The 24557-nt window shown below is 38.6% G+C and overlaps 1 protein-coding gene across 12 annotated transcripts in view; it reads left to right on the top strand.

Annotated features, from left to right (window-relative positions):
* Positions 1 to 24557, top strand: part of KCNIP4 (potassium voltage-gated channel interacting protein 4) — a 453265-nt gene that overhangs the window by 412384 nt on the left and 16324 nt on the right. For all 12 annotated transcript variants that reach the window (XM_063335350.1, XM_063335356.1, XM_063335357.1 and 9 more), the window contains 2 exons: positions 18086 to 18155; positions 23750 to 23820. In XM_063335350.1, the coding sequence (XP_063191420.1) occupies positions 18086 to 18155; positions 23750 to 23820 (141 nt within the window). The remainder of the gene's footprint in view (positions 1 to 18085; positions 18156 to 23749; positions 23821 to 24557) is intronic.

Below are 24557 nucleotides of genomic sequence, written 5' to 3'. Positions count from 1 at the left end.
TTAAAGAATTTTTATATAAAACATGATAATTCTGTATTAAATCCTGTACTAAGTTACGTATTACACTGCAATTCAGAGTCACAAAGCGGACACGCATATTTTCAGGTGGGTGTCCCAAGCCTGCAAAATGGTAGCAGAGGGAAAAATATATGTTCTGGTGATACTTCTGGGTGGTGCAGTTCAACCATTTGGGTCCTGCTTCCTTCAAAGCTTCACAGAGAAAATCTTATTTGTGCTGGACTCAGGGATCTGCTCTGGATCCCAGGAATTTCCAAGTAATTTTAGATCTTTACAATTTTTTTCTTGTTTAAATTCCTGATCAGTTTAAACAAAATCAGCAATACTTAGGTTTTGTCAGAAAGCAGTGAAACCATCAAAAATCTTTTCTTGATTTCAACAGAATTAATTTCTGATTTGAAATTTCTTTAGATCTACTTCTGTGCTAAATATAAACACTGGTAAATCTTCAAATAAAACTGCAAATCGCAAGTGCCAGAGCATGAAGGTCAAGCCTTTCAGTGGCATGGAAGTTTATTAAAAGTCTTGGGCCAACCTGCATTTATCTTTGAGTGAAAGTCTAAAATCCAGTAGCTAAAAGAGCCGATATTCTTTAGATCAGCTGGACATTTCTGCAGTTGCTCTTCACTCTGATTATGTGAATGATTCTCATGTTAACTTTCAAGTAAGGGAATTTATTCAACCCAATCAATCCCATTGTGAAATATACTTAAAGGACCTTAGATATGGTGAGTATAACAGAAGAAAGAGGACCCAATAACTCAAAGGACAGCATGATTCAGTAAACACAGCATGAAACTAGAAGTCTAAAGACTCTAGCCTTTTAGCTCTCTGGCTGGCTTATTAACTGCCACACACCTTTAAAAGCCTTAACTATCACGCTAAAAAGCCTTCTGGGTTGCAAGAGAGCATTATACCAGTGGTTCACTGCCTGCATGGGCTCCACATTGACAACTGCCTAATTTAATGTCTCTGATCTGACAGCCAAAACCTTTTAGAGTGTCCCTGGCTATGTGAGAGATTGCTTCCCAGCCTTTGATCAAAGTCTTCTTAAACATGCCCTGGGAAAAAAGTGGAGAACACCCGTGGGGGGGCTGGTGGCTGTGGGAAACTGAACTTTCCCAGGAGCTGGAGATAGCAAAGTTCATCCTTACAGGAGAGAAAAATGAACACTGAATTCCTCAGCGTTAAGAGTGAAATGTGTGTTCTGTTGGCAGTGTATGTGAGCAAGACCATCTACCCCTCCATGACTAAGCTCCATATCTGTCAAGTGGAAATTACAGTAAGCTCATGTGTGAAAACGCACTGATGTAGGAATCACTCTACGTGGTATTTCTAACAATGATTTACTTGCTCCATTTATGCATCTCTGATGCTGTGACCACATTCACCGTGACCTCACAAAAAGAAGTGTCAAGAATAATTTTCACAAGTAAACCCCCGGTAGCTAGATATAGAAATATTTGTCTCTGACATGCGATCTACCAGCAGTTAGAGGTATCTGGACAAGAGATATGTGATTGTGCTTGTGATTAAAAATGTCAGCACTAAGAACTGGAAACTAAGCATAGGAAACTTATTATACAGGAAATCCAGGTTCAATAACTAACTGCCATATTGTCCTGCCGGACAGTTTCACCTGTTTCCTAAGCTTTTAGGACCAAAGCTCTTTGTCAGTCTTTTTCCATGTCACCCAGTACAATGAGTGATTTATTACTATTAACAAAGTTTTAACACAGGCAATGTTTGTCATCTTCCTCCAGAGCAAGATGAGAAAGTGACACAATAGAAAACAACAGAGAACTTTAAAATGAAAGCAGATGCAAAATTAGATTCAACTTGACATTAGAGAGTAATAGAAAATTTGTTTATCGGTTTTTAATTCCTCCTGTAGATTCACCAATTGTGTATACTTTTAAAATTTAGCTCATTACATTTATAATGTTATTTTTCCAGGCTAAAAATCCTGCTTCTTTTAAAGTCAGTTCATTGATTTTAATGAACCATGACCAAATGTCATGAAAATTTTTTTACCCTCTTAATGTTTTTTTCACTATAAGGTGGATTCCAGAGCTCTAGGTAGAAATGTGGCAATTAAGATTTTGTTCAGCTGATTTGTCCACCACTACCACATTAGCTATCTGTGATGAAAAGAACTGCACATTCCTTCAATCTGTCAGACAACCATAATTTAGTGGTAATTGGCTCTAAAATCTTCCAGTCCAGTCCCAGAGGAAGATATTCCCATGAGGCAATACCAAAATGTAGTCTAATTATTATGGGTTTTTACCAGTAGATAAGCAAGTACCTGTCCCTGTTACCCTGTGCTGGAAAATCTGATACTTTTTCTATTCTCTTCAGAATATTTTTTTCTTTCCTCCTATATTTATAAGCTATGAAAGAGTACGCATCCCAGTCAAGGTATACCCTCCTTTCAATTGGGAGCATGCTGGGCCTCTTCAGAGCGCTCAGTTGTTCACCAGAGGACCTGAAACTGAAGGTTTCAGGTTTTGCTCTGCAAACGAGATGCCTTTCTCCATTTGGTCATTGCCTTCTGCATTCAGAGTTCCTGGGAGCAGCAGCTTTTGGGAAATCTCAGGGCACTCTAGGAAGTTTTCTGCTCCTTTTCCCATTGAAGACCTAATTAGGACCCTAAGATTGAAACCCATCCGTTTTCCATTAATCTAACTGTCTCAACAGTAAACAGTCCATGAACAGTCTAGAAGCTTATGCACAGGAATCAATTTTTTTTTGTTTGTTTCTTATCTCTAAGTAGTATAATTCTCCAGATTTGAGTCTCATATCATTCCTCTGGCTTCATCAAATAACCACACTGTATCTGATTTTCAAAAAATCCACTGTACTTCCAGTACTGTTAAAAATGAATAAATCAAGTTATAGAGCATCTGTTTCACTGAACAAGAGATGTAGTACCATCCCCTGTAATGGAGCCCAAGTTATAACAGCTTTATTTTCTTATTCCATTCTCTGAAGCTGCAGTTATGGAATAAAGACAAACTTTATGTGCCATAAACTTATCAGGTTTTGCAAGGAGTTTTTATGCCCAGCAATTTCATCCTCAATGAATCTCCGTAAGAAATGATACCACTATGAGAAATGGAATCTTTCTCAGGCCCTACCCTGTATGATAGATAACTTTCTAGTTATCTTTTCCCTTCTTGTGGTCTGTTTTAACTGGGAGATTTCTTCTGCTTCTTTTTTGTTTCTCTATGCTGTTCATGTTTTCACAAAAATATACCAGCAAATATCGATGAACACTTATTTAGGTTTATCTCAGTGTTCAGTTACAATGATTTGACTAGTGCTACAAATTTTAGAAATGCTACTGAAAGCAGTGTATCAAGTATCCACATATGAGACAGGGAAAGCTTCATAACAGTATAAAGGAGATTTATGTAGTTTTTTTAGGACTTTTGCTGTGCTAAAAAAAGTTATCAGTTTGTATTCCTTACTAAATTTCAAATTACATTCTGATGCTTTCCTGGTGTCTTTTACTGAATTATAGAAAGAGTATCTAATTTGTAAGTAGCAATGCTATATCTTCCCCTGCCTTATGGAACTGTTCACTCCTTCTCAAAGGCATTTAAATTTATGGCCGAAAGCATTGCCACGAAGGCCACTGTGGCCCTTCCATGATCCCCATAAACAGCAGAGCTCTAGTGGTGAAGTGTCTTCTCCATATCATGGACCCATGATCTGGGGAGGCCTTTGGGCAACAGAGTAAAGGAGATGTCAGTGTGGCTGGCTGGATGAGCACAGGTGTGACAGTGAGTTTTTGGTACATGGAGAGGGGAGTTTGTGGCAGACATTGAGTGCCAGAGAGCCTCCAGGATGAGGGACATTGCCCTCACAGTGTGAACATGGAGGAAGCATTTCTTCCCATGAACCGCGTCTTTCTTTCACTCGCAGCAGCTTCATACACGTCATTGACTCAATTGCTTCTGAATTTCACCATTGTATTTGGTGAATCAGGTCCTATTTATGCTAACGTCAGGCTCAGTTTTATAAATATTTATGCATGTAAGCACTTTTGTTCTTATGTTTGCAATGCTGGGGCCCTTCTCCTGAGAGAAAGTGTCGTTAGTAGTGGAGAAAGCAGAAACCTTTATAAAATATAAATAATGAGTACAGTGTTTGATTTCCAGTTTCTAACCTGCTCCCCATTGACTTTTCTGCTCTTCACCATTTCTGTGAGCTGAAATTCCTCAGTGCTTTTCATCCTAGCTACCACTAACCAAATACTGATCTGTCTGCTATTACTACTGTACGTCTTTGAAGGAAACAAAGAACCACTACTCTGAAAAGTAGTGAAATAACATGAATTAGGATGTGCTTTCAGGATGAGTGTCTTTCATGCAGACGTGTCCCAGCAATGCAAAACTCACAGTATTCTTACTTCATGATTAAAATGAAAATTTGAGTTGGTGTCAGTACTTAATATCAACATCCAATTGACTGAAAAACACACACACGAAAAATCAGATCAGCATTTTAGACAGAACATAGTTCTTTTCTTTTCACCCCTGACAAACCGAGTTTGCTTCATAAATACCTTGTACTAAAGTCAGGCTTTCTCATTTTCAGGTATGCCTATAAAATATAAATTATTCTGATGGTGCCAGTCTTCTAACCTTTAGAGAAGGTTGTTAGTACAGCTTCCTCCGCAGTGAATCTTCCACTCTTTAAGGGCACAAGGAGCTTCTAGGGAAAACCAAAGCTGAGCTTCTAAATTCTAACTCCCTCATGTAAGAATAACAAATACATAAAGTAGAGAATTGACCTATATTCAAATATGGCTGTTAGGGACTGGTGATGTCCTTCATTCTGCTCAAGTGAATCACTTGAGTGGGTCTAAGGGAGTGCACTTGAGTGTCCAGCAGTTGCCAGCAAGGACCTATTCTTCCTCCTCTCACCTAGGATTTCAGTCAATTTGAAGGGACTTGATCAAATGTGTCCCACACAGGGGAACGTGTGAAAGGCAAGTCACAGAAGCAGTGCCCACCTAAATACGTCTTCTCCCAAGGGCTGAGTACCTTGTCTTTGCCAAAGTGTTTACAGCAAACTGTACTCATCAGTATTTGAAGCATGGGTTCTGCTACATTTAATTTAATTATGACTCACGCCTATTTGTGAAGTCAGGATTGTAAAATGCCCTCTTGTAGTGACAAGAGAGGGCAGAAACAGTAAGCACCTTTCAGATGCCGGGGACTCATCCATAAAGCGTCAAGCTTTGGGGCAAGCTTTTAAGTTCAAATCTTTAGTCATGTTGTTTACTGTTGTTTTACTGCCAGTGCTAATAATAGGAAACTAAAAATTACACTAGTTAGTGGGCATTGCTAAACAAAGAGCGGCGCTGATTAAAAGCGTTGTTGGCACCTCGCCCGCTGCATCGTGGAAGCAGCCAAAGTGTTGATTGTTATTTACTGTGTGAAGCCACACATGCTGGATGTGAGCCAGTTCCTTTATTTCTGCTTGTTTTCCTCTGAAACTACCACAGTAAGCAGGGGGTGGGAAGAAGCTTTTGTTCATTAGAGCATCTTTCGATGGGAAGCTCAAAATCTTGTACATCTTTTCTGTGCCATTGGGAAGCCTTATCACAACTCTTCTACGGGTAACTAAATAGAAGCAAGAAGTTTTGTGGTTCACCTGATGAGACAAGGCTTGGAATGAGTTCTTACATGTATTTCACCAATGGGTGTCAATGGACACTGATGCTGTCAAATCCACTAACGTTCCTAGAAACGTAGACTGCTGCCACTGAGCTATAAAAAGAGTCTGTAACTTCTGTGACAGAAATGATAATGCAACAACCTGCGGTGTTGCCCCTGCGAGCCTGTAGATGAAGTAATTCTGCTGTACTTTAGATCAGGGAGGAAAGATAGAAAGGAAGGATGTCCCTTTACACCCAGTAATCAGGGCATTTGGGGGCTGTTAGTTTGCCTCCTGTGTTCTAGGTCCTCTGTTAAAAACTGCTTATGCTTTACACCTGTAGCCATAAGTAGGAAAAATCATAGTAAGGCTTTAGAGTAGGGAATGGGACAAAAGACTATCTGAGACAACCACCACTAACCATTTCAGAAAAAACACCTTCCTTTTCTATTACTCCCTATTTCTTTCATCCCATACAGCTTCTACAAACAATAGAGAAAATATTGCTTCACCTCCATTACTAGCTCCCAAGGTTCACAAGCATTTGAGTAATACTCACTCTTGTATTACTCACAAGTAATACAAGACTAGAGTATGTTATTTTATGTTCTGATCTGTAAGGCTAAATTCTGCAATAACCAAAAACAATAGTAAGCTATTTTAGGAAGACTATTCAGCCCTCTTAAAATCAACAAATAAGTCTGATCTCAGGTGTAGCTTTGGTCAACGTATTTCATCATTCGTCACTGTTTGGCTACAGCGTCTTTCTATGGGGTTGCACAGAAGTTATTTTTAAAAATGTAAACCAAGAACTATTTCCATAAAGAAAGGGTGCTGTGAAAGCTTTTTTTTATAGCTCAGTCCTGAGAAAACTAAGATGAGAAACCTAATCAGAAAAAAAAAAAAAAAAGCTAATTCAGTTTCAATAGACAGGAGGTTAAATTAATAGCTGTCCCTTTCCCGATAACATGAAAAGTAGAAGTGATAATTGAAATTAAAAACACCAGCGGTTTTCAATGTAATTGAATTGAACACAGGTTATTCATTAGAGAAAATGAGTGAAAATCCATCAAGCTAGAGATAGGTCATTATAAACATACCCATTCATATATACATATATACATATATAAATAACACGTATATTATTGTATGTAGTGGGGCCAATATCCCACAGATGCGAAGAATATTAATGCTGGACTTAGATTTAAATTTTTCATAAGAGTAATTTCAAGCAGTGTAATAAATAAAAATTAAAAAACCCCACACTATCTTGTATTTTGGACTTTCAAAATTTCTACTCTCTGAGTATCTTCATGTGTCTTACACATATTAATGTACTGGGACTCTCAGCTCTCCTACAAATTAGGAAAGGCTTCACTAATGTACTAATTAATCTTCATTTTACTCCAGGAAGCTTTTTTAGAACAGAAATTATATTAAATTCTTTCTGCTATAACTATGTTTTAAGTACGCTTTGTCCTATACTTTGTATGTGTTCTACTTTAAATAGACATAGCGTAATTATCGAGCATGAATTATGCTCAAACACGGAAAAATTTCCTGATTGAGTCCATTTCTGGTTTCTCTGGTATACCCAGATCTACATTAGCTTGGAAATTCTTTGTTTATCAGCACAGTATTAGTAATTCATTAATTTAAATAAATACAGAAAATAATTTTAAAATGTTAGGAAAGTTAGCAAAAGATTTCAATTATTTAAGGGAATATGAAAACTGATTTGAGTAAAAAATCCATATTTCTGAGTTGTCTGAGGAATTATCTTCTCTCTCTGAGAAAATTAACTGGTGTTCTATTATTGGGCAAGTGGCATGAAGAAGGCAGCTGTATTTGTTGGCTAGAGTAGCTGGTAACCCAGTCATTAAACCTTTATAAAAGGATGTAAAACTGGAGGGGGCTCCCCTGTCTAGCAGAAAGAAAGAAATGACACATTCTTATTAGTATACCGAGTGTGGTTTATGCGTTTAATCTGAGATGTTATGATACAGGTTTTGCTCACTCCTATGGTTTCATTTGCACAGATCACACCCCGAACAAACACTTTTCCGTTGAGCCTGTTTATTTGCCGTGACTGATGACCAAGCATCCAATGCACACGTGTTCAATACTTTCTTTTACCCATGTCTCCCACCACAGCCTGCCTCTGCTCATCTTCCCATCTCTGCATATTTCTTGGTAATTAACAGCAGGTCCTTCAACAGCTTTTCAGAAGAAAGGCAGGTAAGGTCTGGACTTGATCCATTGTATTGTAGGCCTGGACAGACCCCAGATGATAGGTCTAAAGATAGAATAAAACCAATTGGCATCCTTTGTGAGTAGTTTGAGACACTGTCCTGCCAGTCGTCCTCCCAGTCCTTTGATAAACTGGCTTTTATAGTAGGCAAACAGCAAAGTTTAAGAGGAACACAGAGGTGGGGGAATAATATAATTGCCTGATCAAAAGAGCCAAAGTAGATCTCTCTCTGTAGTCATTGCAATTATCTCATACATGCACTGATTTCCTAAAAACTCCCTCAGAGCTCCCATTTGATGTGCTGAGGTGTTGAATGATAAATCTATACAAAGGAAATTAAATGTTTCTGTCATTCATCTAGCTTCAAAAAGATGTGTTAAAAAGCAGGAGCCCAAATACTGACAATACAGCAGTCCAGAAGATGCAAGTTCAAAGACGTTGTTCAGAGAAATGACTGTCTATAATAGATTACAAAGACATGGGTTTTTTCCTTTTAATCCATAGGAGAAATAACTCCTGGAAATTTTACCAACACCTAATGGACAATATCTTGCTTACAGTTCAGTCTCTCTGAATTCATTGCTGTCTTGGGGGGGGATCTAACTGTGGCAGGAAAACAGCTGCTCTCCTCTCCCTACATCTTCTTCCATTATTGCTGCTTGTAGATGTATTTAGAGCAAAGGAAAAGAAAAAAGAAAAGGATCATAAATATATTTGTCTGGGTTTTTTTTAATCTGTATTAATGAGAATAGAAAAAGATCTTTTGAACTGTCTAACTATTCCCAGGTTAGTTTTCCCAGTCTTAATTTCTAGTGCTTTGTTCAGCCACATTTCAAATATTTCAAGAGAGAGGGTTTCTCTGAATTAGTTTTTTGAGGCTGCTTCAGAGGCTAGTGCATCACATCTCTTTTAAGCATATCTTTTGAGGTATTTTTCAGGCTGCATTTGCTTTTCCTTTAATGACATCAAAACCTTCTTTCCCCCAGAAACCTCATTTTGTTGGTACCATCTACTTTGAAGTCCCACTAAAATAATTCCATTTTCATTAGCTGCTGCTGGTTTTTTTCCCTGCTCTTGGTGTTTCTCCGATGTTGGCCAATAATGCGATCTGAACTCTAGCGATGCCACCATGCCCCTTTTCATGAAGATCACTTCTGATACGTGTTTTGCTTTTTTACAAAAAATATCAGTATAAAAAATAAACCTTGTATTCTAAGAGTACTTTCAGGACATAAAGTTAATCATAGTAGCTATCACTTCAAAATAAATAGGCAATTAAATTTATTTGATGGTGAATATATCAAGCACGAGATAGATTTGTGTTTACTACAGAGAAATGAGTTACAAAATTACAAATTCAACTAGCAGCGGGGCTGAAGATGTGTTCCCAGTAGGCACATGCACATAGAACACATGTATACATCACACATATACCTATACACATGGCCAGCCACACAGGTCAAAGACAGACACACAGAGCAGTCACATGAACACAGCAGCGCCAATGGCTTCATCCCAATCCCCTCTGTGGCTGAGCAGCGTGGAGGTGAGAATATATATACACACACACACATATGTACAGTGTGGATCCCTCAAGCAGCTGGGCTCAGACTCTGGACTTCCCTGATGCCCAGTAGCCAACCTCCCCATTGTGTTACCCTTAGAGACCCACTCTCATCCTGGCTCCCAGGTGATGTCACTAGCTCACCGGCTTATCCGACTTGATCTTCCCTAGTGCTCACACATTCACTCACGCTCCCACACACGCTCCATTTCCTGCACCAGGGACACAGGGGTCCTCCAACCCGTGGTCTGACCCCAGCTGCTGCACTCACACTCCCATGCACACCCGTGCACACACAGAATAGAGAGCCCTCACCCAGGAAAGACCTGGAAAGGAGCTCAATAAGAAGACAGGACAGATTGCCCTGGTCAGGCACAGGGCACGGCCAGCCAAACAAACTTACCAGTCAACTGTATACACGACCAGGACTTTATATACCCTTATCCCACTATTTTCCCACACTCGTTCCTCCTCAACTCACCTAAATCCCTCCCTTTCCCCACCTTTGGTTGCCCACTAAACATCCCATAATAAATCTTGTGCAATGCCCAAATGCCCTTCCCCTGCATCCCATAATGCGTCCCCTACCGTGAGGTGGCAACCTCCTTCAGTCCAAACATTGACTCAACGCCCAGACACTGGGGCTGAGACTGCACTGGGACAGCCCCGGGGAGGGCCAGGATGTCTGTCCTTAATTTGGGTTGTGCCCCTGTGCTCCCCTGGGCTTGTGGAGCTGGGCCTTTGATGGGCTGATGCCTCCTGGGATGTCCTGGGAGCAGCCGGGACAGGGCAGTTAGGGGTCTGCAATCTGCCATTGTCTCTTTGTGCTCCTCCGCAGGTGTGCAGACAGGCTTTTACCATGTAACCGAACAAAATCCAGCATACCGCCAGGAACAGCATTCTTAGAAAATATAAACAGTTTTATTAAGTATAAATGAAATATAAACAAGTTTAGTCTAGAAGTGTATTAGCTTGTGGTTTTGTTTTCTGCTCTGCTTGAAGCACATTCAGTGGTCTGCAGACATGACTAAATTGTTTTATAGCGTGTCAGCTGGATATTAGCTAAATTTCAAAGCCATAAGACATACTAAAACTGTAAAAAGCCAATTCCCATATTGGCCATAGAGGAATACGGTGCAGCAGCCACTGAATACTCTTCTTCCTGTGTCTGCAGGCTATGAGAATTTTAGACAAATTTAGTGTATAAACTTCTCCTAAGTAACATTTTGCTTGTGCAGGTCCACATCAGGACACGATTCACTACCATTAATTACTTGCAATTAAATAAAACACCTAGTCAAAATAAACCTTGTTTTCATCAACAGCATACACACCTACTTATATCATCTTTGAATATTTTTCTTTAATGTCCAAACAAGTAATTTTTCAATATTGCTTCTCCTTGCCAAATTAAGGTCACCCCTTTCTCATGGCCCACAAGTGCTGCAGTTGCTGAGAGCACACTGGGTTTTCCTGTTTGCTGTGGGAATTTACCGTATCAATGTAATGGGATGGTATCGCTTACACTCCCTCACGCTAACAATCCTGAATTGCACCTGCTTTCTTTCCCGAGAAGGGTTCTGTCTCTGCATCCTTTCTCTAACTTATGCTACAGAGACAGCACAAGGCAAGATTTGACACAAAGTGAGAATGAAGAATAATATTAGGGAAGATACTCTTTCATGCTTTTCACAGAATGTGCTAGCCCTTAAGAGTGAGCTGGGACTTCGGATCTGTCTGACTGGAAATTTGCATCTATCTGATGCTGCCTTGGTTTGATCTTGGACAGTTGTCTGACAAATGGGGTAATAGTTGGTGATAACCTGATTAAGGGTTATCTGTGAAGGAGCTTCTGAAATGGAAGAAAAGATAGAATCATAACATCGTAGAATTGCCTAGGTTGGAAGGGACCTTTCAGATCATCTAGTCCAACCATCAACCTAACTCTTTCTGGAAAAGATTTTGAGATGTGGGGATTCAGAGCAGAGGTTGATAGACCTCTTCTTTCAAGGACTAGGAAACAGAGACTATGTGAAAATGGTGCCCTATTGCAGCGGTAAAGAGAAAAGAGACAGGCAGGAGCAAGGCAGCAGCCAGAGGAACCAAGAAGAGGCTCAAGGCGCTGGGGAGATCTCTCCCTGCGGAGTGGAGGGAAATGGACATAGAAATGACTGGGAGCAAGGTCCATCCGTCAGCAGAACTGAGCAGCTCCGGATGAGCCCAATGGATTGACAAATCTCAGAAAAAGAGGTTGGGCTGCCCTGTGTCGTATGCAAACTGGGACATTACAGGCACTCAAAGGAGGCATTTGAAACAAGCTATTGCAGATTTGTAGCTGTAGGAAGGAAAATGAAACACCTCAGAAACCCTGACATGGAAATTTTCACCTCCATGCCATCATTTCTCTTTGGCTTTCATGTTACTTTCATTTTTTTGTTTTTTTTTTCTGTAGTGTTAACTTCATGAAGTATAAATTTACTACCCCTGCTCAGCCAATTATCCCATCTAAACACGAGGTATATGTATTTTTAATGACCCAGCAGCTTAATCATAACAGCACTTAGGTTCTTCATTTCAACAAATGCAAAAAATTTTTTAATGTGACGCTGCTTCTTTGAGTGAATTTTTTCTGTTCGTCTTTGATCCTCCCACCATCACTCTTCTGCTTTGGTAACCACTTACCCTCCTGGTTGCAATCAGCCTATGGCTACAGAGCCATTACCCAAACAGCAACTTGGGGAAGTGAGAACACTGTTATCTGTCACAAATTGGCAAAATACAGAGGCTATTGAGGTCAGACGTGTCGATTTAGGTTTTGAAAGTGGCAGCTGGTAAGATTTATAAGGCTAGTTCTTTATGGATCTAGCTTTGTACCTGTACGACAAATACCTGGTTGGCTCGGCAGCTGCAGTACAACCCTGATCAACGCTGTTCTGGCAAAGTCTTCAGGGTGGATGCCATGTTGATATTGATGTGTCAGCCTTTGTGTCAGGGTACGAAGGGGCACTCTCAGAGTGAGATTTGTCTCTTTTTCTCCTTCTTCTGAGGCATAGTGAGATCACACTAGACATGTTTCACCGAAGTCCCTACCTTTTCCCCCCTCAGAGGGACTGTTTGTACCTTAGTTTCTTGTGCGTGCTCCTTTTTGACACATTTTATTTTGAAGGAGGCTCAAGATAGGAGTAATTCGTGAACTGAGTATCACTGGTCTTATTCCAGATAATTTATATAGTGCTTACATACTTTAGGGAATGAATTTTCAGATCATCTGAGTTCTCTTGTGGTTACATTTTCTATAAGCCTAGAAAAAACACTTTACATTTCAGGTATAAACTTTGCTGATATAATGCATTAGTGTAGTCACACTGAAAAAAACCCTTCTATCTGCAGGCCATCTATAGCTACTGATGTGTTGCCATGGGAGGCCAATATAGGCTAAATGCACATCAATGTGCACTGATTAAACATCAAATACATGGCGGTGTTTTCAGAATAAAACTAGATGTTTAGTCCAAAAATACTAATTGTCTTTCTTAGTGGGAGAAATTAATTTGGTATTGCAACCGATGTGAATTGTATAATTATCATTTGGCTTGGTTTTCTGCAAATATGAAACTCATAAGGCGGCGTATGTTTCAATTATATGCATCGGAATAAACATTAGATATAGCAAATTTAAATCAACCTTAAGTATGCAGCTTTGGAAGTAGGCAGTGCATAAAATTAAAAGTGAATGTAAATGAAAAAATGTAAGCTTAAGAACCTATTGTCTCAAGTCTGTAACCCACACCCTTGTGTCCTGAACACTGCTTGGCTCAGTAGGTGGTTTAGCTTATTTGCAGTAAGAATTCATTGCTGGCTCATACTCAGCTTGACATCCACTGTAACCCCTCATCCTTTTCGGCAGCGCTGCCATTCAGCCAGTCACTTCACAGATGGTACTGGGGCAAGGGACGATTTCTTCCCAGGCGCAGAACATTGCAATTCTTTTTGAGCTTCATGAGGTGTCTGTTGGCCCAAATTTCATTATCAATTTGACCTAGATTATGTTATTAAATCAAGCCCATTTGTTAAATTCTCATGCTGTTTTGCCCAAAGCCCTATTATACTCAAATGAAAAATCAGGAACTGGGCTGGGCTATGGAAATCCACTGTGGGTTTAGGTTGTAGGATTTTTGGTAGAATTAGCTTTAAAGTACACACATGCTGTTTCAAAATTGTGCATGTGTTGTTCCATTAAGTTTTGTGTTTATGGAAAATTTAAATTTTCAGTCACAGTGGAAGTACATGCAAAAAGAGAAAATATTGTCAGTCAGAGATAACTAATTCAATGGACATGAACAGATACCTAAAATGAAGCAGAACAAATACTGACAGCAGATAAAGCATAGGATGAAGAACCTGTCATGCAAAAGCCCATAATTAGAATATATTTAAAATTGCAAAAGCTCCTAATGCAGATTAATCCGTCATACTAAATTGTTTATTATACAGACAAAAGTCTGAGTTTAGAATTTGTTTCTCCTTCATTCTCTTTCCTACATTTCACTATTTCTCCTTTTTTTTGTGTCTTTTTTGGTTTGCCTCTTGTCTAAAAAGGGTGTTGATTAGGTAGGAAAGAAGAATCCACCTATTGCAGTACTCATAGAAATACTGGAAAAAAGACAGTTTAGACAGCATGAAGCTTGTAAATAATTTACAGGTTTTGGAGTGGTTCATAAGACTATGTGCTGGAGGTGTAATTTCCCCAGCAGTAAAACTGCAGGCAAGAGAAAGCATCAAAAGGCAGAATGATATTTATTATTCTCTGTCTCTTCTTTCTGTCAGTTTATCTTATTTGCCTTTAAAGGAGAGAGGACTGGACTCAGGCAAAACAGATCAAGATGAATTTTTCCTCCTTTTTATTCTTCAAAATGAAAATAATACATCATTAATTCAATTTTAAAAGACCGTCAAACATAAATTTTCTGTAACAAAACGAATTCTATACAGCTGAAGGAAAAAAGAATATAGGAAATGTTTTACATTTTTTCTTTCAAACTATTTATTTTCCTTTCTTTTATAAGAGTTTAATGAAAGGTTAGAAAGATTTTTTTTTAATTACAGTTGGTTCAATGGAAGAAGTCAGCAATAACTTGACATAAAGCCATACTTAATTACAATATTAAATCTCTCTCACTGAACTAGAGAAATCTCCTGATAAACACAATAAAGCCAGATTTATGAGTCAAGAGGTAAATGATGTTGGCTACATATATATTTAGATTAAAATCATTTAAGAACAGAAGTGTTCACAGTCTTGTATAGTCTCAGAGGGAAAATCCAAGCTAAAGAAATAAAAGTTTCAACCAAATATTTCTGATAAAATGAATTGGCCAACATCATGGATTTTTGATGAATGTCCTTAGGATACAATGGCTACAGATCTCCAAGGATGGAAAAGGTAAGGCGTTACTGGCAATGCTGTGGTAAAAAGCAGAGGAAAATGCAGAGAGTCAGTCAAGATAAACTCAAGAGGTCATTTTTGGCTCTACTAACACGCAATTCTGTGAAAGTAGGTTACCTTTTCAAGCAACGTTTCTTTCAAACAGTATGGTGAAACCGGAGTTCATTAAGCATCAGAAAAAAGTACTACCTTTTAATAAGGTATGTAGATCGTGGATTTCTCTAAAAACAGGCTGCTAACTTTTTCTGAACTAACAAAGAATAAATTAGACAAATTTTTCCAGAGTACCTTTGATTCTCCTCTAACATCGTAACACTTAAATGAAGTCAGGAAATGGGAGTCTTATTCTTCACAGCTTCGGACTAAGGACTGCCAGCCAGTTGGAGTTGCTGGCATTTCCTGTAAAAAAGGGGAGAGCGCTCTTTGCAAAATTAACATATTTTGTATGTCTTTTTCATACAAGGAAAAGGTAGAAAAATCACTTTGCATCTTAATAAGCCATAGAGTTAGACAAACCTAAATGCACATTTTATCATTCCTTATTTATTAAGCTTCTCAGAAAAATAAAAAAAATGCAAAATCTGAGTTGTAAAAATTCAAATGTATAGCTTTTCTTTTTAGTTTGCGCAAAATGTGCCTAGGTTTTTGTCTGAAAAGAAGTTACATGCAGAACAGAAAGAAACCATGGCTTCTTTTTCAAAATTCTAAAATACTGCATTGTCCTGTCACATTCCCACCCAGCTCAGGGAAAAGGCTGCGATATTCTTTCTTGAGCAGGTCTGTGAATGATGTAGAGTATATATCGATGTATGCTTGGACGAGGAACTTGTGAAATACCTTTGTTATATTTTCTACATATAACAATAACTATATTGTTATATCAATGAGTATCTGAATACTTCATTGATGTTTTCTTTATTGTAAAGTACAATACAAGTAAAAATACTGCTTTTTTGCATGCACTTACACAACTCCAAAAGGCTTCGCATAAAAAGACAAGCAGTGTAGTAAACCTGCTGCGGACCACAGAGGCACTAGACCACCTGACTACAGTCTTTTTGGGAAGCTGGTAAAGCAGAGAGAGATGTTTTAGAATGCCCTCACTCCCAAATACATGACAGGCAGGGAGATGCCACCTCAATTAACGGATTGCTCCTTACCTGACAAAGGGTAGAGATGCTAGATGCATTTCACTGTTCCCCCCACTCCCCAGGGCTTCGGTTTGAAAGGCAGTGGGGCCCAGCAGTCAGTGTATATCTGGTCTTACAGAGACCTCTGCTCTAATTCTGCCTCCATCAGTGACAGCCTCCGTGACCAGAAACAAATAATTTTGTACTTCTGTCTCTGTGACAGCTCTTTGTCTGTCTGTTCTTATCAAACAGAGTTGTTTCTTACTGTGTGTTTGCATGTGCTTAGTCATGGTGAAGATCTGATTTTGGCTGAGGATAGTGACATACATAAAAATAATCATAGATCACCAGATCTGATGTGTTTTTCAGGTGGTGCATTCATCTCTTGATTAGCAAGATTATAGTATTTGTTTCTTAGCAGAAGCTGTCAGAACTATGAATATCTCAGTATTCCTTATTTGATCTAATTTGATCTAATTGAATCCTATTTGATCTAATAGAAATATCATTTGGTCCCACAGGAAAAGCTGTTATTACACTGGTAAAATATGTTACGTTGCTCTTTATCTTCATTTAAAGCTATTTCCTTTTTCCAGTTTAAGACAAGAAGCACTAAGCACTTAAGAACCTTAACACTTAATTTGTCTTCTCTTACTTACCTTTCTTTAGGTAAGTAATAGATGCCTACCTTTTAAAAAGTTTGCCAGGCTTTTTTCACTCTCTGTGTTAAAGAAGGAATTAAGCCAAAAAGAAATGAAGTGCATTGCCCAAAGTCATCTGCTCAGTCTGGCAAATTCAGGGCTAGAAGTCACCTGTCTGGTCTTTGATTTCTGTGCATGACTCAGTAAACAATACAGTATTCCTTCTGCTTTTCCTACCCCTTTAGGTAAGTCATTTTTGTAAAGTCACTGCTCTAATCCTCTTTTTTCTTCTCCTTCACTTCCTTTCATTTTCTCTGTAACCGCCCTACTCGGACACTTTCTGCTTTTTCTTTCTTATGTATTTCGGTTTGTGAACAAGATGTAAAGTGGTAGAAGGATCTGCAAGGTTTGAGTAAGATCTTCTGTGTTAGGGTCTTTTAAGTTAATTGAATATAGCTCTTCAAGTAGAATATGACTGCATGTTGTATCATTAATCATAGAATCGTCTAGGTTGGAAGGGGCCTTTAATGTCATCGAGTCCAACCACTAATCTAACACTGCCAAAACCACCACTAAACCATGTCCCTAGACACCATGTCTACCTTTCTTTTAAACACCTCCAGGGATGGCGATTCTACCGCTTCCCTGGGCAGCCTGTTCCAATGTTTGGTAACCTTTTCTGTGAAGAAGTTTTTCCTAATATCCAGTCTAAACCTCATGTGGTGCAACTTAAGGCCATTTCCTCTCATCCTATTGCTTGTTACCTGGGAGAAGAGACCGACCCCCACCTCTCTACAGCCTCCTTTCAGGTAGTTGTAGAGAGCAATAAGGTTTCCCCTCAGCCTCCTTTTCTCCACGCTAAACACCACCAGTTCCCTCATAAGACTTGTTCTCTCAGCTTTGTTGCCCTTCTCTGGACTCGCTCTAGAATCTCAGTGTCTTTCTTCTAGCGAGGGACCCAAAACTGAACTCAGTATTCAAGGTGTGGCCTCATCAGTGCAATTGCAATTCACAGTCCTGCTTGGTCAAGTGCTGCTAGCGGCTGTGGCAACAACCACCCATGGCCCACAGCAACACCGATAGCTCCATGCACTGCAGCAGAGCAGTTGCTGCTCGTGTCTGTCACTCTGGTCCCAAGACTGACGTTTAGATACATGGCACAGAAGAAATTTTTGTGCCATGGGAACTCTTTAGGAAGATACTTCAAAGTGATACACATTTAATGCATTAATATTTGGTTGAAAGTGCACAATCAGACACGTTACACTCAGAACTACAGCCATGTTCTGTGTGGTCTCATGAACATATGATTTGACTCAACTAGATTGGATGCTACTTATTTCTTGCCTTTCGCTTTTTTTTCAGGAATGCCCCAGCGGTGTTGTCAATGAAGAAACCTTCAAAGAGATTTACTCTCAGTTCTTTCCACAGGGAGGTGAGTACTTGGCGGATGTAATTAGTGCTACAGTGTACAGAGAGTTATGTTTGCTAACGCCTAAGTCTGACAAAAGAGCCCGTTGTTCAAATTAACAAGATTGTTGTCTCAAGCTCTGTCTGAACTCATGGGGTACTTACTTGATGGCTGGACACATTTTAAGGTATGTATTTCTGAATGAAGTGCAGTGATATCTACAAGGAGTCAGTATCCTGTTATGATGTTACCACTTGTTTATGGGTAGCTCTGAAAAACAGGTTTCTCCAAAACTTTTTCCTTTCAAACTTTCGACACAGTCATCCCCGTTCTCTTTTAGTCCACAGAACCTTTCACAGTAGAAATGAAAACTGTTGGAGGCACTAAGGGTACCCTCTAATATCAATGGCAGAACGCCCTTGACTTCTATGGGGTTTCTCTACTTAAATGAGGGCTTTTTTTGCTACCCTTACTTTCAATTGATTAATTTCCAGGGCTTTCATTAATTTCTTTATCTTAACAACCTTTTAGTGCAATGAAGGTAACACAAAAATGTGCAATATTTTTTTTGCATTGAACCTTGGATTTTCTTTCGGTTTGAAATGTTTTCCTCTCTTTTCTGCCTCTTGCTTTTACTATTCAGTCTCCCCTCTTCATATTCTCCTACAACTCTTCAGTCCTGCCTCTTCATATTCTCCTACAACTCTTCAGTCCTGCCTCTTCATCTTCTCCCACCGCTCTGGAGATTTGCATGTTTCCCTGGGACTGTTCATACCTCTTTCTTTTCACTTGTATTTTTCAAAAAGCGCATTTAATTGGTAGGAACAAAACATCTCCCAATTAGTTTTATTTTGAATAAAGACCTAAAAGGGAAAGAGCAGCATTCAGTGTGGATTACCATCACTGAAATCCTTAACAAGTAGGCACGCTCAATAGGAAGAAAAAAAGGCTAAAAAAGTTGACCTGCCTACCGATTATTTCTGTATCTAAGCTTTTAAAGCAAGGTAACAATTACAGCTTCAGATATTGTATTTTTTAGTTACTCTGGCTAGTGAAAATAATTCTTTGCATGAGATTTACTACACCTTTACTACACTTAAAATAATTTAAAAAAATTCCTGTTGTTACACCTAAAATTGTTTACGGGCAAAGCAAAAGCTCACCTTTTACACAAGTAAAGCTAAAACCTATTGCTAGAATAAATGTAACCTTAAGTTCCTAATCTTTATTAGTCCTGACCTAATTGTTACAGAAATGAAAGAATATGAATGCATTATAATAATAATGATTTTATAAACACAGTTCTTAGTTTCTACCCCTTTTCTTGGTGCTAATAGGAATAGGATGTTCATACTGGTGCTTTCCTCTTCCTCACTCTACGATTCACCTGGGGTCGTTTCTACATGTTTGCTAACACATTTGCCCCATTCCCTCTCATCCCACACCTGCTCTCCTCTGCACTGCATCCCATCTCCCTGCTGCTCAGGGCACTGCAAGCAAATGAAGCAAAAATATCTTCTCTCCACTGCATCATTATGTTAGAGGCGTACATATATTCTACATAGAATTCTACATATTCTACGTAGAATAACTGCATGTTTCTGCTACCTGTATAAAGCTATAGCTGTGCCACAAAAGTAAAGCCAATCAGAAACCTGATCAATTGGAGAGACTGCTGTCACAGCTAAACCACGGGAAACAAAGCTGCAAGCTGATGAGCCTTCGCCCTGGGGAAAGCTCCCTATAAAACTTACGGCTTCTTAGTAGCAATGGTAATATTGTATTCCAGGGGCACCTGGATATTCATTGCTATTTCAACAATGCCATTCCTCTGTCTGCAACAAGGGAGTTACACTTTTCTGAAAAAAAAAAAAAAAACAACAAACCAAACCAACCAAACAAACAAAAACAAAATAAAAAAAAATTTCTTCCTTCTTTTAACATTAGTAAAATACAGTAAAAAGTTAGATTTTTAAGCAGGGTAGAAAAGTATCAAATCCAGATAATTCACTTATCAGTAACAGATGTTGTGTATTAGTAGCAACATCTTAGTAACAGCATTTTTAGCTTTCTCAAAAAATCCATTTCAGAGATCTTAGCGAAGAGCACCGAGGAGCGACCACAGAAGCTATCCCCTTCCTCTCCCCATCCTCCACGGCCTCCACGCAATGGCATGCAGCCTAAGCAGTACATAAAGACAGCACAAAAAAATGTGAAAGCCTTATGCAGTATTCCTCAAAATTTCAGGAAAAATATTCAGGGGAAACAGCAGAAGAGCTGAAGCTCCTTGGAGGAGTAACATCTCACATCAGTAATCCTTGAATTTCTGGGGTCCCACTGAGACTTGAAAAATTTTGTGCAGGTTTTGTGCTGTTTTGTAGGTGCCTGCATTGACTTTTTGCCATTTTGTGAGAGGTATGGGAGCCAAAGTCTATTCTTTGTTCCTCACATTGGCCAAGGTATCTTCAAAGTCCAATCAGTTGTCTATATCTGCGTATCCCTGCTTGGTAACAACAGGGTGAGATCATCATATTTAAGTGTCCCTTTAAGCAGCTAGACTGGGTACTTAAATCTTTTAATGTATTGCCAAAATATTGTGTGCAGCTGAGGCCTTTACAGTTCAGTTGCACTTAAAATATTGTTTTTATGTATGTCTGAATATTAAAGAGGAAAAAAAAAGTTTGAAAGTTGTCCCCACATTAAAACATGTGTGGTACATGTAGATCTGTGCCCCAGTTGTCTGTGTAATGCAAAACCAGATGCAACATGTTGTATCATTATAACAATTCATATCTGAGCAAACAGAATGAAGTCGTGTAAGATTTTAAGCTTCAGGGTGACTAAGCAATCACCATAAAGTCATTTTTCGATGTCATCCAGCAAGTCACTTCATCAAGCGAATTTCAAGACTATTCAGGACAAGGGACAGGAGGAGTAGAAAGTACATAAGGGAGACGCATTAAGAGTAACAAAGGAGATGACACAGATCTGCAGTAAAATCGATGTATTTTAAAAGGCAGAAGGAGCTTTATGAAAAGCTTTCCAAGCTGGAAATGCACTCTGGTTACTTCTTTTTAGAAATACGGGAGAATAGGTGCCCCCGTGTTCATGCAATGGATCACCTGAAATATAACTTGGATTTGTTCTCCAGACAGGCAGGTTGTAGATAAGAATCCAGACACTGAATAATTATTACACTCCTCCTCAGTTCTGAACAGAACAGATTATGTTCACGGTTTGATAAAGCATTCTCTTGGATGTTTAATGACTACCATTTTTTGTCTCTGATGTTTAAAATGTTTTAATGGTGTATTTCAAAGGAATTCTGATCTAATATCTGTTCCTGTCTCAACCTGTCAAAATATCAATTTAGCCTACTAGTTATGATATCTGATCCCTGAAAAGAAAATATATTTTATTTAAAAAGTTAAGCTTTTGTCTCACATGATTAATTTTCAAGATTTAGCGGGGTAGGGCAGGGAGAAATCACACTAAGTAGCTCTGATTAAAAGAGTAGTGTACCTCATCCTGCTGTAGCTTTGAAGGCAAAATTTCAGACCAGAACTGCCTGAACAAACATCCCTGAAAACGACCTCTGATTTTTTTTTTTTTTTTTTTAGAAGGGGTTACTAGAAATAAAACATTCTCCAAGTAGAGATTTTTTTTTCATATACCATCATGCAAAAAGAGTAGTATATTGTATCAAGAATGGGCAACAAACAATAAAAAACTTTTGTGTTTACTTTTGTGTTTTCTGTAAATCTACAGAAAATAATTAGGAATATTTCACATATTTTTAAGAAATGAATGCCAAGAGAATAGGAATTTAAAATTCAGTTTACAGTAATTATACCTCTATAATATGTTATTTCCCTGAAGATGGTTTGCATAGCATATTCTGTTGCACAACAGAAGTCTCAGTAGATCATAGAAAATATGACTATTAAAATCCTAAATATAAACTGAAGTCAACAAATGTACATTTTTCAGTTAAAGTGGGAATTTATCTGCTAGGCCATGCTTAAGCAATTACAGTGATGACTGGATACATGGATGAATGAACACATGTCTCAGTAGTGAGGGTTTTTTTTTAATTCTCTGAAAATGCATTAACAGACACAGGGTTTAAAGTTTGCAGAGGGCTTTTTTGCTACAAGTATTTAACATCATATGAAATTACCATATTAAGACCAGAGACTTTAGTTACTAATATCAGGTCTGAATCTGTGAAGTACGAAGTTTTGAGTTTTGGTATATATGGTTCCTTGGGGTCGATGTGGCATTTCAGGTGAGTGATCCAAGACTATCACTCACTTCAATTCAAAATGATATTTTGGGCTGTTACAAATAAATGTTTTCAGGTTTGATATGAAAGATAAAATAGTTGAGTGCCAAGAAATCAGAAAAAGGCACCTCAGCACTGATGAGGTTTTTCCATGCTAAGGCGGGGTTAGTCCTGCAAGGGGCACACCGATTTCATAACACTTCTCACTTTAGTAAAAGTTTGTGAGGTTAATGTTAATTAACCTAAAATGAATGTAAACCCATGAAATAGAAAGAGCAAAGCAATGGGTATTAAAAGTAAACAATACCTCAGCCTACATTAATCTGCATGGCTTTGAGGGAGGGAGAAGAGCCTGAGGAAAGCTGACTTCCCCATAACCCCAGCAGCTTGTACCTCACATCAACAGGGCAGTCTCTGGAGAAGTTCTCTCTTCGCAATGTATTACTCCTGGAGCAGGTTGTGCCTCTCGGAAGGTATTCAGTGGAAATGGAAGGATGGATCTTTACAAAAACGTAGAGGCTTGACTGATTTATATCCGTGCTGTCTTTTGTTTCTGAAATGAGTCGATATGCAGTGGCCAGTGGGTTTGAAAAGGATACAAATAATTAGTGAAGGGATCACTTGTTTAAGGTCATCTTTCAGAGTCTTATTGACCCCTTCAGCTAGTCACAGCCAGTTTCTCCAAGATTTTTAGGCACCTAGCTCTCATACCATGTTCATGGGAATTAAGCAGCAAACCAGCTTTAAGAATCTGCTTCTCTGGACAGGATTTTATCTCACCTGTGGGTGAGCATAGCACCCGAGTGCAGCTGCAGCTTCCGGACAAGATCATCTTCAACTTGGGTAACAGACCTCTCTTCAGAGTAAAAACGATACGCCAGATGCACAGATGGTAGTGTCTGCTTCCCTCATTTAAAGTGAACAAATGAATATATTTTTCTTCTTTAACATATGAGATAGATACCCTGTCACAGTCATTTAACTGATAAAGTAGCATTCCCATTAACACAGGTTGTTTCAGAGTACAATAACTTGGTATTCATTCAGATATCAGTGATTAGTAGAAATGGTAATAAAAATGAATAAAGATATTCTAGACTAGAAATTTAAATTTTCTGTTCCTAACAGTGTAGCTATCCACATACTTTCATTTATAATTTATCCCTCCTTCTCCCCTGCAAAAAAAGAAATTTAAAATGAATTGAAAATTTAGTCTTGCTATCAAATTTTGGTATCAAAATACATCTTGGTATCTTTTTTTTTTTTCATGGAATGAAATTAAATGAAATAAGATGTGCTTACTATGAACTATTTTTACTGTTTTAAATTGTAGATTCCACAACTTATGCACATTTTCTGTTTAATGCATTTGACACTGACCACAATGGATCTGTAAGTTTTGAGGTAAGTGGTGCCGTTACTTCTTTCTCTGCAAATGAATATTTTGCCATTCCTTGTAATTAATCCAGTTTGGTGGCTTTTATTATTTGGCTCACATTATGAAAACTTTAGCTTATGTGACTCAAGTTTCAAGTATTTCCAATGTATTAATGAAAGTCATTGTTATTATTTTCCAATTGTATATCCCAAAATGGTAACTCAGACTGTGTTGCTATGTAGTATTTTTAGAAATCTGTAAATTTAAAAGGTAACTCAATTTATATGCAAGTTACATGAAATAATCCATTTCTTTCTCCCTGCCTCTGCAAGGTGAGAAGGGCTCTGAACTACAACTAATGTTATGGGGATGACTCAGCCAAAACAGGATTGCTCACACTCTATTAGTTTTCAGAAGAAGGCTCTACAAAAAAAAAAAAAAAGGCTTTAACGCAAATGTATTTAAAAGCACAAGTGTCTGAAATTCATCCTCCTCCATTTAACTGCTCAAACGGTTTTCAAAATTCTGCCTTTCCATGCTAAGGCCGATGCCATCACTTGCAGAGGCTGGTGTCATTGTGGTGAGTTGACCCTGGCTGGACACCTGGTGCCCACCAAAGCTGCTCTGTCACTCCCCTTCTCAGCTGGACAGGGGGGAGAAAATATAACAAAAGGCTCATGGGTTGAGATAAGGACATGAAGAAATCATTCATTACCGTCATGAGCTAAACAGACTCAACTTGGGGAAAAATTAATTTATTACC

This window comes from Chroicocephalus ridibundus, chromosome 5 (genome assembly GCF_963924245.1).
Source record: "Chroicocephalus ridibundus chromosome 5, bChrRid1.1, whole genome shotgun sequence".
Taxonomy (NCBI): Eukaryota; Metazoa; Chordata; class Aves; order Charadriiformes; family Laridae; genus Chroicocephalus; species Chroicocephalus ridibundus.
This window is presented reverse-complemented; position numbering and strand designations above follow the sequence as displayed.